Consider the following 15,923-nt stretch of genomic DNA (forward strand, 5'->3'; position numbering starts at 1 on the left):
CCCATTTCTTTACCCTTTTCTTTTTGGGGTGTCCCACCCAATTCTTTACATTTCAAAACTTACCAAAAATAGTCAATGAGTTCCACCACTTCTCAACTTTTCTTTCCTTTTCACACTACTTTTACTCCACTATCTTCTTTTTATACATTAAAAATAAATGTGTCCCACCACTTTACCCACTTTTCTTACTCTTTTCCACTATTTTATACATATTTCTTACTTTTCTTACTCTTTTCCACTATTTTATACATATTTCTTAACCTCCGTGCCCAACTCATTCGATAAGAAATGGGTGGGACGGAGGGAGTATATATAAGAATAAGTTAAGCTACGGAGATGGGATGGTCATCTGGTGGTTACAAAATAGAAAACGTATAGTATATATGGTCACACCATATATGATCAATTATCTCTCTGCTGGCGTGAGCTTGCTTACATCACAGGTTTAGCTGTCATTACGTGCATCATAATTGAATTTGTTCTTAATTTTAATAGTAATCTAAATTTTTGATTAAATATCACATAATTTAAAGATATTTCAATTTTTTATTAAATATTTCAACTTTTAAATATATAACCTTTTTAATTTGAATATACCTTAATCTTTACCGTCAAAAAGAAAATACAATTCTCTTGAAGTTAAAGCAATTATAATTACTATAAATTATGGGTATCTTTGTGAATACATGGTTTAAACTTATATTTACAATGTCATTCTCATGCTATATTATAAATTATTTTAATTTTGAGAATTTTTGATGACACACTCAAGTTCAGTTTTTTTTATACATAATTTGTATCAATGTAACTGTGAGATATTTATAAAATTGGCCGATTATATATATTGGGAAAAGGGACGGAGCACGGATTTTAATACTTTAATAAAATATAGTTGGGTAACTTATTTTTAAGATTTTTTTTTGGTATAAAAATATAATATTTATATTTTTATAAAAAAGTTTAAATAAATTATAAAATTATATTTTATAATAATCTTAAAATACTTGTCCATGAAAAGATCATATAAAATTGAAAATTGAATGGGAGGGAGCATTTAGGGGACAAAGAGTAGACATTTGAGGACAAGCACATGCACCGGCTGCAAGGCAAAAAACGGTAGAAACAATTTTCAGTTACATGTCAAGTACATGTTGACTCGTCCCCTTCATTTGTTCACATTGGGAGAATTCGGCACGTATTTTAATACTCTCGTAAAATGTAGTTCGATAAATTATTTTGAATTTTTTTCTTCTGAATAAAAATTTGATGTTTGAATTTATTTTTTTTAAAAAAAAGAAAATTTCAAAAATAAATTATAAAACTATGTTTTATAAGCGCCTTAAAATATGTGTCGAGCAGCGCGAAAAAACTGTAAATAAATGAGAGGTATCGTCTACTCTATGACATAAGACATTTATTAAATATAATTTGATTATCTTTACTCTAATTAAATAAAAAGAATCAATAAACTAGTATATAGTGAGTGGTGTCATTGACCCTTTTAAATTTATAATTAGCTATAAAATTTTGTTATATTAAATATATTTTTTCCAAAAAATATATATATAATATAAAGATTTTGATTCTATTTAAAATAAAACTTATATAATATATTTCAAACTTATTATAAATTTTCAAAATTTAAACTCCTGCTGACTTGAATCTGGTCACGACTCACGTCCCTGTGCATAACTAGTCCCCTCAGGCCTCAGCAGTCAGCCCAGTCCTACTTCAAGAGAATCATCTTTTTGATTGTTTCATAATTGAGAATATTAAAATACTTTTCCTATTGACAGACAACTTCCGACCATTTCTCTCACACATTTACAATCAAAGTATATTATGAGATGCACCAACATGGCATTTTCTTCTAAAAATATCTCCACTGATTCTCTCCACGAACTTAAGGATCTTCACCAAAAGATAGTTGATGCGAGTGTCCCTGATCATATATAAGGGAGGTGGTTAAATATGAAATATAATTTTTCATTTTGTAGTTGTGTGAAAATCAAAAAAAGAGAAAAGATGAGAAAGTGGTAGGAAATTATTCTTTAGTAAATTTTAAAATGTAAAAAATTAAATGACACATCTCAAAGAGAAAACTGTAAAAGACGGGAGAAATTATTATATGTAATTATAAGATATACAATTGAAAGAAGTATAAGTAAAAAATGTTGTACGAAAAGTTACATAAAAACTAAAAATGGTTTAATATAAAAAAATTTCTAACATATACTAAAAAAATATTAGATATAAAGATTTATTGGAAAAAATAAATTATAAATGAAGTGAACACATAAATAAATATTGAATAAAAAAGATGAAATTTATAAAATTGAGGATAATGAATAATATTATATATATATATATATATATATATATGTGTGTGTATATTGTTCATTAGTGTATCGTCTATGTGTGTTAATACATGTGTCTCATTAATAAATAGTTTGGGCGAGTCGAGTTTCGAGCCGGACATAATTCGAGCCGAATTTTATTTAGTTGAGCCGAGCCGGCTCGTTTAAGAAATCAAGTCTAAATCTTAAATCTTTTTCCGAACTCGACTCGTTTATTTTCACGAGTCGAGCCAGCTCGTTTAACGAAACGAGCTAAAACTTCTGCCCGGACTCGAGCTCGAACGAGCCGAGCTGGGCCCATCAAAACAAGTTCGAGCCGAGCGAGCTTGCGAGCTGCCGGATCGAATTACAACATTAATAAATGGTAACTTATAACTCGTGTAAAATTCTGAAATTTTTAAATGTTGTATTTGTTATTGAATTCATATTTGATACATTTGAAAGATTAAAATATGTACTTACCCATCTAAAACAATTATATATTTAATTTGTCCCTGGACCCTTTTTTCTATGGCAGTATGAGAAATGAATATACATATTACGATGGGCTATGGAGGCTTGTCAATAAACAGATGAGCCCGAGAAGGTAAGAGTATTAAATTTGTTTAGAGACCACACAAGAGGCCCAACTTGCTACCAGGCCGATGGACATTTCAAATCCTCTCTACTTTTTATCTGGGGAAAGAAATTTGATGGCCCGCATTGCACATGCGTTAACTTATGCTGTTACCCATCAAACCGTCGACACCGCATAAACCGCCCGCTCCGCACCGCACCACACCGCAAAATGCGGTTTTTCTTTTTCGTGGTGCGGTTGCGGGTTGAAATTTTAACAAACCGCGTGGTGCGGTGCGGGTTGCGGTTTGACATTATACAAGCGCGGTTCAAACCGCACCGCACCGCTATTTTCTAATATATTAAAATATATCACATATAATTACAAATATTTATATTATATAGATAGATTATTTATTATGATATTATCTTACAATAATTTTACAATACAAATTAAGATTAGTTTTAAGACGACAAATTAAATATTATAATTATATTTGTTTTCTATAAAATAGCTTATTAGTGTTGAAATCTTTTCATCTTCATCATTATCATACTCATATTTTAGTTTATATTTCTTGTGATGAGTATCTTAACTCTAAATTTATGTGTGTATGTATGTATATATTATAAAAATCATTTTTTTTTAAAAATCATTTTTAAATACATATAGTTTAAAATTATATTTATATCGTCATTCAAAAGTATAAATTTTTTGAATGTATAAACCACGCAAACCGCATGAACCGCACCACACCGCACCGCAATTTTGTGGTGTGGTTTACGCGGTTTTTATATTACGCGGTGCGGTTGCGGTTTATGAATTTTCCCGAACCGCATGCGTGGGTTGGTTTGCGGTTTTAGGAAAAAACTGCACCGCCCGCACCGCGAACACCCCTACTGTTACCCTGTTATGCATTTATGCTCCCATGCAGGTTCGGTTTTTATTTCTTCCAAATATTTATAAATATTTAAAGATAATGAAATTTAATATTATAATAATTACTCACATAGTTATTTATTTATGAAACTCACAGAATATTATTTTAATCCATTTTTCCAATTAATTATACTGTTTTAGTTATTTTTATTAAATTTAAATGTATTTATTTATATATTTATTAATATTAATGTTCAACCCATACATGAAAAAATGATTAAGACAAAGTGAATATTCGATTTTTGAAATCCGATAATCCTTATAAGTTTTTCTAAATCGAAATATATATGATTATTTATTAAAATATTATATCATTTAAACATGAACAATAATAGAATTTATGATACAGTAAAGATGTATTTATTAATAAATAACCAACAACGAATACTCTTTCCGTTTCAATTTACATGTCCACTTTCAAGAAATTTTTTTGTTTCAAATTACTTGTCCACTTCAACTTTCAATGCAAAATCATATTTCCAAAGTCAATTTTACTCTGCATATCTCTTATTTATATTTCCTATATCAATCTCACTCCACATATTTTGATCATTTAATGCAAATTAATTTGTGAACATCCACTTTTCTTAAACTGTGTGATTTTTTTAAAATCGATATCTAACTTATACTGAGGGAGTATTAAATAGTAATCTAATATTAAAATATATCTGATTTTCACTCCGATTGAAGATCGGGCTCGGGTTATTGGAAGAAGTCTTTAGAGCATCTCCAACCTTACAAAACCCTTAGGTAAAAAATGAGTTGGCATACCATATATAAAAAATATAGTCAATCTGTTGAAAAAAGCGCACTCCAACCACATGAGACTTGTTGGGCCACAGCCCAGAAGAGACAAAAGCCCACAGTTTCTAAGCCCACAAAGCAGCCCAAAAAGAGAAGCCCAGCAAGAGGGCACGAGGGAGGCATGACCTAGGCTCTATAAATACAAAGGAAGAAGAATGGAACAGGGGCTGGCATCTTTATAGTAGAACTTCCACCTTGTGCAAATACAGATCGGAATGAGGGTTTAGACCCCCATTGGATCAACATTTGGCGCTAGAAGGAGCTCTAATCAGCCAGCTAATTAGTCTAAAAATCTCAAACACCACAGATCTAAAGATGGAGGATGGGCCTAGCAGGTCAAGGAAAAACACAGATCTAAAAACTACGGATACTCGCATAATTCTCTCACCGGTAATTCAATCGCAGCGAACTCTGGAACCGCGATGTCTATTCGAGGACGATGAGGATGATTTGCAGATGGTGGATGTGCTACCAGCGCACTCCGAGCCGGTTGGAACTTACCGAAAGCGAGCCGCGAAGATGATGGTAACAACGCCTCAAGGGAAACGGGTTCTCACTAGCGATGCAAGGCTTCATCTGGAAAAAATCAAAGCTCAGAAAAAGGCTCAACAGCAGCTGATCCCTCTCACTATAGAAGAAGAGGTCAGAAGCTTGGACAATAGGAGGAGGCTCCTCGAGGCGAAGTTAAGGCAAAAGCAAGAAATAGACCGATTGGAGGCAGCGCTGGGAATTCGCAAAGAAATAGAGCCCTCAATGGAATACCAGACCGAGGACCACGATCCTTCATGGAGACCCTCTGCCAACAGCAAGCAATCTTATCGGGAAGACTCTGAGGGGTCTTACAGCTCCAGACGACACAAACGAAGGTCAACTCATGAAAACAGAGAGGATGAAGACTCAGAGACCTCTGACGCAAAGAGCCAAAAGAGCTCAGACATGGACAGGTTCCGAGAAGAATTCGCACTAATGAAGGAACAACTAAAATCTCAACCAGGAGGGTTTGACTTTCCATCAGGAAATCCCTTATCAATCGACATCGAGAATGCCAAAATTGACAGGAATATTAAAATCCCATCTATAGAACTGTTCGATGGATCCACGGACCCATCGGACTTTCTTAACATGTTTGACGGGCGAATGTCCTTCTGCGGACACTCCGAGGTGGCAAGGTGCCGGTTCTTCGGCACATGTCTTAAAGGGACAGCTCTCACATGGTACAACAATCTGCCCCCACGGTCCATCGATTCATGGATCGCTATGAAAAACAAGTTCAGAGCTAGGTTCTCTATCAACAAAAGAGGGGGAAAGATCACCGCCTCATTAATGACTGTAAGGCAACGATCCTCAGAACCGATACGTGATTTCTTGGACCGATTTAGAACCGAAATGGCAAACATCCCTAACTTAGTTGAAGAACTAGCGGTCAATTATCTGGCAGCGGGAATTGACAAAACAAGGCATGGGCAGTTATTGGAAGAGTTCTTTGAAAAAAGCCCTCGAACCATAGAGGCAGCAATGGACATTTTTGAGCGCAGGATAACACTTCAGGAAGCAGTAGGTAGCATACAAATCACGTCACCGCGGTCCAAGCGATGGGATAAGAATTCTTCCCCAAAGGGGCAATGGTCCAGGGGATTAGGACAAGAAAAGGGGAAAACTGAAACAAACAAGCAGACCGATATCCAAAAAGGGTCCGCGGTCCAAGAGCCTCACCAGTCTAACAGGCCCTGGCCCCCTCGCCCTCCACGAGAAGAAAGACAGTTCTCCAAACTAAACATGGATATTGCTACAATCCTAGCAATCATGAAGGCAGATCCTAACTACAAACCGCCTAGACCAATGAATCCAAACAGACCCCCTAGCTCGAAGTATTGCGATTATCACGAGGACACAGGCCATCTAACAGAAAAGTGCTTTCAACTCAAACACGCAATAGAAAATAAAATTCAGAGTGGAGAATTTTCTCACTTCGTCCAAAGGGAGGACCCAACCAGTGAAGGCAACAAGAGCTCAGACAGATTGATTGATGTCATTTCAGGAGGATACATTCCTAAGGGCCTCCCAGACCAGAACAATATGGTCTTCCAGGTAGAAACAAAAAGACAAAGGAAGGGTCCATCACTTGTCATATCCTTTTCAGACAACGACTACACAGATGGTATAGAGCGGTCTCATCATGACGCCTTAGTAATTACGGTCAAGATGGGAACCAACACAGTCAAAAAAGTCTTAATCGATAATGGAAGTTCTGTAGACGTTTTGTTTCATGGGGCATTTTCAAGAATGGATGTTGGAGACCGAAAACTGGGTGATGCAAGACATTCCCCCTTATATGGATTCACAGGCAATGAGGTAAAAGTCCTGGGTATCATCGATCTACCGGTCCTTTTCGGATCCCCCCCGCAGCAAGTATGGCACATCGTCAAATTTCATGTTGTTAGTGCTTCATGTAGCTACAATGCAATTCTAGGCAGAACCACACTGTCAGCTCTAAAAGCAATAACTTTAATACCTCACCTAAAGATGAAATTCCCAACCGAGTTTGGGGTGGGAGAAGTCAAAGGAGACCAAAAGGTCTCGAAGCAATGTTATGACAACAATATAACACCTAGATACAGGACAACAAAAAATGCCAGTGAAACAGTGAACCAAATACGAGATGAGCCAATGGAGGAAGAAGTCAAGATAGAAGAGAAAGAAGCAGTGGACATTCCTCGTGAATCGGTCTGTCAACCAATCGGTCCAACAGAACAATTTGAGCTAGACCCATCAAACCCAGGGAAACGCATCACCATTGGCTCAGGATTGGACCCCTCGGTTAAGGAAGAACTAATAACTCTCATCAGGGAATACGCGGATATCTTTGCTTGGTCACCAAAAGACATGCCCGGTATCCCAGAGGCAATAGCCCTCCACAAACTCAACATCAGCCCCACATACAAACCAGTCCGGCAAAAGAAAAGAATATTTTCCCCCGAAAAACAGTTGGCCATAGATGCCGAACTAGACAGACTCCTAGAAGCAGGATTCATTAAGGAGGTCCAATTTCCCACTTGGATCGCCAACACCGTTTTAGTCAAAAAGAGTAACGGCAAATGGCGAATGTGCATCGATTATTCTGATCTTAATCGAGCTTGCCCAAAGGACTTCTATCCTCTGCCCAATATAGACCAGTTGATCGACGCCACTTCGGGTCATGAACTGTTATCCTTCATGGACGCTTTTTCAGGGTATAATCAGATCAAAATGGCCCCAGAGGACCAAAACAGTACAGCCTTCATCACCCACAGGGGAATTTTTGCATATAAAGTGGTCCCATTCGGTCTCCTGAATGCAGGAGCTACATTTCAACGAACCATGGATACAATCTTCGCTCCGCAAGTGGGAAGAAACATGCAGATATATGTAGACGATATGATAGTTAAATCCTTGAAAACAAATGAACATTCGAAAGATCTAAGAGAGACATTCACTCGCATAAGAGAACACTCAATGAGACTCAATCCCACTAAGTGTTCCTTCGGTCTAGCAGGAGGAAAATTCTTGGGATTCCTCTTAACCCAAAGAGGGATAGAGGCAGACCCAGCTCAAATCTCAGCTATCAAAGAAATGCCAGCACCAAAAACAATCAAGGAACTCCAAACACTCACGGGTTGCGTGGCGGCCTTAAGACGGTTCATACCACAATCCTCAAAAAGAGCTCTACCACTCTATGAGGCAATAAAATTGGCAGCCAAATCAAACAAATTCTCATGGAACAAGGATTGCGAGGAAAGCTTTAACAACATTAAAGAATTCTTGCAAAGTCCTCCGATCTTAACAAAAGCACTACCCTGCGAACCATTAAAGCTATACCTATCAGCAACAGATTCAACGGTTGCAGCGGTCTTAATTAAGGAGGTTGGAAGCGAGCAAAAAGCGGTCTATTACATCAGCCATATGCTCAAGGATGCTGAGACTCGATACACTCAGATCGAGAAACTTATCTTTGCTCTGATCATAGCAAGCCGTAAGCTAAGGCAATACTTTCAAGGACGACAAATCTCGGTAATGACTAACCAACCACTAAGGAGGATTCTTCATAAACCGGACATGTCAGGACGGTTGGCCTCTTGGACCATTGAACTGAGTCAGTTCAATTTAGAATACTTGCCACGGAACACGGTCAAGTCACAAGCCCTTTCGGACTTTATGGCAGAATGCAACTTTGCAGCTAATCAGCTCAATCCACAGGCTCAAGCTTTCAATGACAAAACTTGGATTCTATTCACAGATGGATCATCCACATCCTCCACAAGTGGGGCAGGAGTCATTCTTACAAGCCCCGAGGGGTTCAGGGTCCAACAGGCCATTCGCTTCAAGTTTTCAACAACAAACAATGAATCTGAATATGAGGCACTAATCGCTGGCCTCAAGCTCGCACAACATCTGGAAGTCAAGATCATCGAATATTTCAGCGACTCCCAGTTGGTAGTTAACCAGATATTAGGCCAGTACAAAGCTGCCAACGAAAGAATGAAGGCCTATCTCCAGAAAACCAACGATCTCCTAAAAACATTTATCTCATGGACCATTAAGAGCATCGACCGCTCATCGAACCAATGGGCCGATGCCCTGTCTAAACTTATCACAACATCCGACGAAAGAATCACAGACCCGATCTATTTCAGGGAATTGGAACAGACCTCCATAACAGAGGTAGAAATTTTTTGCATAGAACAAGAAGAGGACGACTGGCGCCGTCCCATTATGCAGTTCATCAAAGGACAGCTTATTTGTGAAAACAAAAACGAAGAGCATAAAATAGCCTTCAAGGCGAGGAATTACTGTATCAACAATGATCAATTGTACCGAAGGGCCCTGGCAGAACCGCTTCTAAAGTGCATCGGACCAAAAGAGGCTGAAGTCGCCATGACAGAAATACATTCAGGCATTTGCGGAGAACACACAGCTGGGAAGAATATGGCCTTAAAACTGATAAGACATGGAGTCTTCTGGCCAACTATGAGAAAAGACTGCGAAGAATTCTCCAAAAAGTGCGGACCGTGCCAGCTGTATGGACCAATGAACCATAGGCCCGCGGTCCAATTCACCCCGGTCCAGGCACCATGCCCATTCTTCATGTGGGGAATGGACCTAGTAGGCCCATTACCCAAATGCACAGGACAGAAGCAATTTATAATCGTGGCCATAGACTATAGCACAAAGTGGGTGGAAGCAAAAGCTTTAGCACGAATCAGAGAAACAGAAGTGGTGCAGTTTTTTATGGAGTACATTGTTTTCAGATTTGGAGTCCCAAGAATAGTGGTCACAGACAATGGATCTCAGTTCACAGGGAAAGTGTTCGAAGAGACGTTGGAACAGCTCAAGGTAAACCATCTCAAAGCATCTGTCGCTTACCCACAGGCCAATGGACAGGTGGAGATCACAAACAAGGCCATTTTACAAGGGATCAAGAAACGGCTCCTGGACACAAGGACAAATTGGGTCGATGAATTGCCCAATGTCCTTTGGAGCCACAGGACCACTCCAAGGGGTCCAACTGGCGAAACGCCCTTTAGAATGGCCTACGGCACGGAGGCGGTCCTCCCAGTTGAGATAAGTATGGGATCTCCAAGAATTGAAAACTTCTCAATCGAAACATCTGAGGAAGGACTAAGACTGAACAATGATCTCATTGAGGAGGTCAGAGACCAAGCACAAATTCGAAACACTCAGTACCAGCAAAAAGTGGCCAGCTACTACAACTCTAAAGTCAAGATAAGGCACTTCCAGGTCAATGACTGGGTCCTGAGGGAATCATCTGTGTCAATGCCAACCAAACAGAACAAAATGACCAGTCCTTGGGAGGGACCTTACAAAGTATCTCAAGTAGTCCGTCCAGGGACCTATCGCCTCGCCTATCCAGACGGTTCAACGGTCCCCAACACTTGGAACGCCATCCATCTCAAGCGCTACTATCAGTAACAAAAACACTGCTGCATCTTTATTATTCCCTAAGTTCATAGGAACATCATCTTTTGTTTAAAAAACTACCTTTTGTTTAAAAACTTGCATCTTTTGTATCATATCCTCGAGAATCTATAAACTCTGTTTGTTATTAGTTTCCATAACTTTCCTTGTCAAAAATCTCTTTATAAAAATTAACTACAAACATGCATACACTTAGAGCATTGTCTTACCGTTTAAAGAAGAAAAGGGGCATTTACTCGTCTAATCAACTATCGACATATAAATGTTTGATTCTACATAAAAAAAAAATCTACTACAACTAATACACAAAAATTCACACGACTAGCAACTACACAGTAATAGCTACAAATCTCAAAAGCAGGATGCAACGGAAGCCAAACCCAAGTGGCAAAAGTCTACGACAAAATACGCTACAACCACGAGAGCAAGTAAAAAAGAAGAAGGTAAACACGGGAGACAAACAAGTATACAAAAGAAGCATAAAGATTCTCCATAGCAAACTACCAAAACAGACAAATCTCCAAACAAAGAGCAGGTTCAGAACTTACAAACATCAAGTCAATACCAAACTGTTTCAAAATCTACAGCACATAATCAAAGGAAAGCAAGGTAAACAAGCCAACACAAGGCCTATAGGGCATTCCCCAGGCAAAAGTCTTAAAAAGAAAAACATAGATCAAGGGTCCTTCGCCACAGCACGGTTAGAAGACGCGGCTCCATCCCGCTCGCGAGCAAGATCTTCACAATAAGCTCCAAAGGAATGGTCCTGCATAGCATAACCGTTCTTGTTAGCACGATCCCAGCACGCCTGATAGCCTTCCTCAAAGGACTTCAGATTCTCCTCACGACTAAAGCTCAGCTCTTCTCGAAGACTCCTCAAATCAGTTTCCAAGCGACCAGCCTCCTCAAAACGGTCCTTCTCAGACTTCGCCAATGCAGCAGACAGGTTGGTTTCAATCTTCTGATAAGTAATCACAAGAGCTTGGAGAGCCCTCTTATCGGTGACCAAGGAACCAACTTTCTCTTTTAAAGCTCCAACAGCCGTGTCGGACTTTTCCTTCTCTTTCTCCAAATCTCCCACACGAACAGCAGAATCGTGAGCATCCTTCTTTAACTCCGCAATCTCCCGGCGAAGCTTACTCAACTCAATCTCATCTTTTCCATGATCCACCATAGACACCACACGGTTAAAACCATTGACCAGCTAAAAAGAAAAGAAAAACACAAAGCCGTCAGTGCAAAGTTAACAAAATAAAGGACCAACAAAAACACAAGAGGAGAATCTACAACCTGGTCCAAATGGCTCTTAAAATCCTGAAGAAACTCCTTCTTCCCAGGCACATTCCTACCCAAAAAATGGTCCACATCAGCAGAGCGATCAATAGCGGTCTTTAGAGAGGACCCACCACCAGAAACAGCAGAGGTATCTTTCGGTTTCTTGTAATGATGATAGCGGGGAGGGGCTCCATCTTTTCGGACACGCTTCTTGGACTTTTTCTCAGGATCCTCCTTCACCTCAGCAGAGCCCTCTCCCACAATCTCAAGGTCCGGTTCCACAACTCGGGAAGTTCCCTCGGCCCCAGCTTCAACAGCATCGGCAGGGGCACGGTTCACCATGGACGAAACCCCTTTTTGAGCTAACATCGACAAAATAGCTTCACTCGGCATCTTGGGGTGTCGGGCCAACAAAGCAGACAGTGATTTCCCTGCTACTGCAAATAGCACAAGAAACAACAAACACACAAGAAAGAAGCAATCAGAAACACAACTAAATCAAAGAAAAAGCAAGCAAGAAACTACAAAAATCTTACAACTACGAGCAGACAAAAAGTCAATATCAGCGAATTCATGAATTTTATACAACTCAGTCTTCCCATGAAAGTCATTCAAAAAAGAAGCAGAAAAGGAATGCGGCAAGTCGCTCAAAGCTTGCATTCGAGAACGGGGAACCACAGACCAGGGCTTCATTCCCTCAAACTCACCACCCTCTAAATACGACCATTTGGCCTGCCATCCCGAGTTAGACAAGGGCACACTAACAAGACGAGAACGACCTGTCTTCTTGTCCAAATATACCTGACCACCGATGCTCTTGACTCGAAAGATTGCAAACAACAACTCAAGGGAAGGCAAGGCTTTGAGCTCTCGACACCGAGCTATAACGCCCATCACTTGGGCAAAACTATTAGGGCTCAATTGCGCAAAACCACATCCCAGAGCATCAAACAATAAAGGGAGAAAGGGATGCATCGGAATCCTTAGTCCAAAATCAAAAAAGATAGACGGAACGGCATGCCATCCCGCCTTAGGAGAATGCCAAATTCGATCCTCTTCAGTGGGAAGATGATGCTTATAAGTGGTACCAAAGGTTACACACTTCTTCACCTTCTCAACTTCCGGCGAACCCTCGACTACCTCACTCTCCCAGTTAAGACAATCTTTCGACAAAAACAAACTACGCGCCTCACGACTAACACCGTCAGAAGGAACAACGCCGGCCGGTTCGTCATCAGGGAGATCGATGACGAAAGGATCGATTTTTCCCAGCAATTCAAGACCCCCACTAGAAGGGGACTTTCCAGAAACATCGGACTCTTCAGCCCCTTCACTCAAAGTTCGAGAAGAAGAGACAAGATTAACAGTGGTCTTTCGTGGCGCCATAACAAGAAAAGCCCTAAAAGAAGAGAGTGAAGCCAGAAGCAAGAAACAAATAGAAAAGAAAAAAAAAAACAACAAGTCAGGAGAAAAGAAGGGAAGGAAGAAGAAGGATACCTAGAAAATCCAACGCCTGGAAAAAGTGATGACAAGAAAGGTCATGAAGAAGTCTTATAGTCCCAAGAAAGACAACACAGAGACCGAGACACGGAACCGAGTACTCAAAACAATTCAAATTTTAAAAAAAAAAAAAAAAAGAGGAAAAAGAGAGGAAAGACAAGGAGACACACGAAAACAGGCTACACATCTAAAGATCTGCTAGTAACTTCCGGGGGGGCAAATGTTGGGCCACAGCCCAGAAGAGACAAAAGCCCACAGTTTCTAAGCCCACAAAGCAGCCCAAAAAGAGAAGCCCAGCAAGAGGGCACGAGGGAGGCATGACCTAGGCTCTATAAATACAAAGGAAGAAGAATGGAACAGGGGCTGGCATCTTTAGAGTAGAACTTCCACCTTGTGCAAATACAGATCGGAATGAGGGTTTAGACCCCCATTGGATCAACAAGACTGTTGTCTATAATTTTAGCCAACCTCCTATGGATGGCTATATTTGTCGAACCTCTACAGGTCTGTAAAAAATCTGTAGGAAGATTACACATCATTTATTACTATACTGAACTGATATATTCTATTTTAACAAACTAAAATATTAATAACATACTATTTTTAAATTATAGCCAACCAATATAGCCAATACCGTCGAAGCAAAATGTCTTACAGGTTCAGCAAATTTTACATAATGTCTTACAGGTCCAATTTAGCCAACGATTATAACCAACACCGTTGGAGATGCTCTTACAGCGGAAGAGCAAGTGATTAATTATTCTGATTAATTCCTGATTTCGATAATCTTAAATAAGTTGATCAATCGATTAAATACGATCCCTATTTGGATCGATTTATGTGACACTAGTTCCGTATTACAAACTTTAAATAATACTACTCCCTCCGTCCCAGTCAATAGTATACATTGGGGGACGGGGGCGCGGCACAGACTTTAATGTTTCAATATAGTATAGTTCTGTAAATTATTTTTAAGATTTTCTTTTTTTGTATAAAAGTATAACATTTATATTTTTATACAAAAAAAGAAAATATTAAAAATAAGTTGTGGAACTATGTTTTATAAGAGCCTTAAAAAGCGTGTCGAGCAGTGAAAAAGAAACGTATACAATTGACTAGGACAGAGGGAGGAGTAGTAAATTTGTATGTTTAATTTGGTACCACCGGAGGTCAATAATGTGCAGACGAGTAGGGGCATGCGACGACTGCATCAAACAACAACCAGTCTCGTCAAATATGGTTGGTACAAACAAAAACAATTCTCTTCATTCAACTCCACATCTGATAGCGCACACACACTATATAATTAACAACCCCATTGTAGAATTCTTAATTTCACCCCCAAATCTAAGCCTGAAAAATGGACAACTCAACGCAAGAATCTCACCTCCGATCCGACACGCTGGTCACCTACGACTCTCCCCACACTCTCTACGCCATGTCCATCTCCTCCTCCCCCACCAATCGCATCGCTCTCGGCAGCTTCCTCGAGGAATTCACCAACCGAGTCGACGTCGTTTCGTTCGACGACCAAACCCTAACTCTCAAACGAAACCCTAATCTCTCTTTCGACCACCCCTACCCTCCTACTAAGCTCATGTTTCATCCCAATCCACTCGCCTCCGGGAAGCCCAACGATATTCTCGCGTCTTCCGGCGATTATCTCCGCCTTTGGGAAATTAAAGAGAATTCGGTTGAGCCGATATCGCTGCTTAATAATAGTAAGAGTAGTGAGTTTTGTGCGCCGTTGACCTCGTTTGACTGGAATGAGGTGGAGCCGCGGCGGATTGGGACGTCGAGTATTGATACGACTTGTACGATTTGGGATGTCGAGAGGGGCGTGGTGGAGACGCAGCTGATTGCGCATGATAAGGAGGTTCATGACATTGCTTGGGGTGAGGCTGGGGTGTTTGCCTCGGTGTCGGCGGATGGTTCGGTTAGGATTTTTGATTTGAGGGATAAGGAGCATTCGACAATTATTTATGAGAGTCCGCATCCGGATACTCCGTTGCTTAGGCTGGCGTGGAATAAGCAGGATTTGAGGTATATGGCGACGATTTTGATGGATAGTAATAAGGTTGTGATTTTGGATATTCGGTCGCCTACTATGCCTGTGGCGGAGTTGGAGAGGCATAGGGGGAGTGTGAATGCGATTGGCTGGGCTCCGTTGAGTTGTAGGCATATTTGTTCGGGTGGGGATGATGGACAGGCGCTTATTTGGGAGTTGCCTACGGTGGCTGGGCCTAGTGGTATTGATCCGATGTCAATGTATACTGCTAGCTCGGAGATTAATCAGCTTCAGTGGTCAGCTGCAAAGCCTGATTGGATTGCTATTGCATTTGCCAACAAGATGCAGCTGTTGAAAGTTTAAGTATGCTCTTATCAGTTTCTTGTGAATTTATATACTAGTGCCTTGCCTGTTTGATTTATTACATATTACAGCATGTGTTGCATTAAAGCACTTTTCTTATTGTGGTAAGCTATATATGAATCTATAAGCTATACCCTTTTTCGTTTTA

General features: G+C 39.9%; 2 protein-coding genes across 2 annotated transcripts; both read left to right on the forward strand.

The window, feature by feature from the left end:
• The first annotated feature begins 4,971 nt into the window (after nt 1-4,971).
• LOC108226290 (uncharacterized) lies at nt 4,972-10,623 on the forward strand. The gene has a single exon (XM_017401235.2). The coding sequence runs from the start codon at nt 4,972-4,974 to the stop codon at nt 10,621-10,623; it is 5,652 nt and encodes a 1,883-aa protein (XP_017256724.1).
• Nucleotides 10,624-14,581: 3,958 nt separating this feature from the next.
• On the forward strand, nt 14,582-15,923 carry LOC108224236 (protein TRANSPARENT TESTA GLABRA 1). The gene has a single exon (XM_017398749.2). It carries the CDS (start codon nt 14,765-14,767, stop codon nt 15,773-15,775), a length of 1,011 nt encoding a protein of 336 aa, XP_017254238.1. The 5' UTR covers nt 14,582-14,764; the 3' UTR covers nt 15,776-15,923.

This window comes from Daucus carota, chromosome 6, assembly GCF_001625215.2.
Source record: "Daucus carota subsp. sativus chromosome 6, DH1 v3.0, whole genome shotgun sequence".
Classification (NCBI taxonomy): domain Eukaryota; kingdom Viridiplantae; phylum Streptophyta; class Magnoliopsida; order Apiales; family Apiaceae; genus Daucus; species Daucus carota.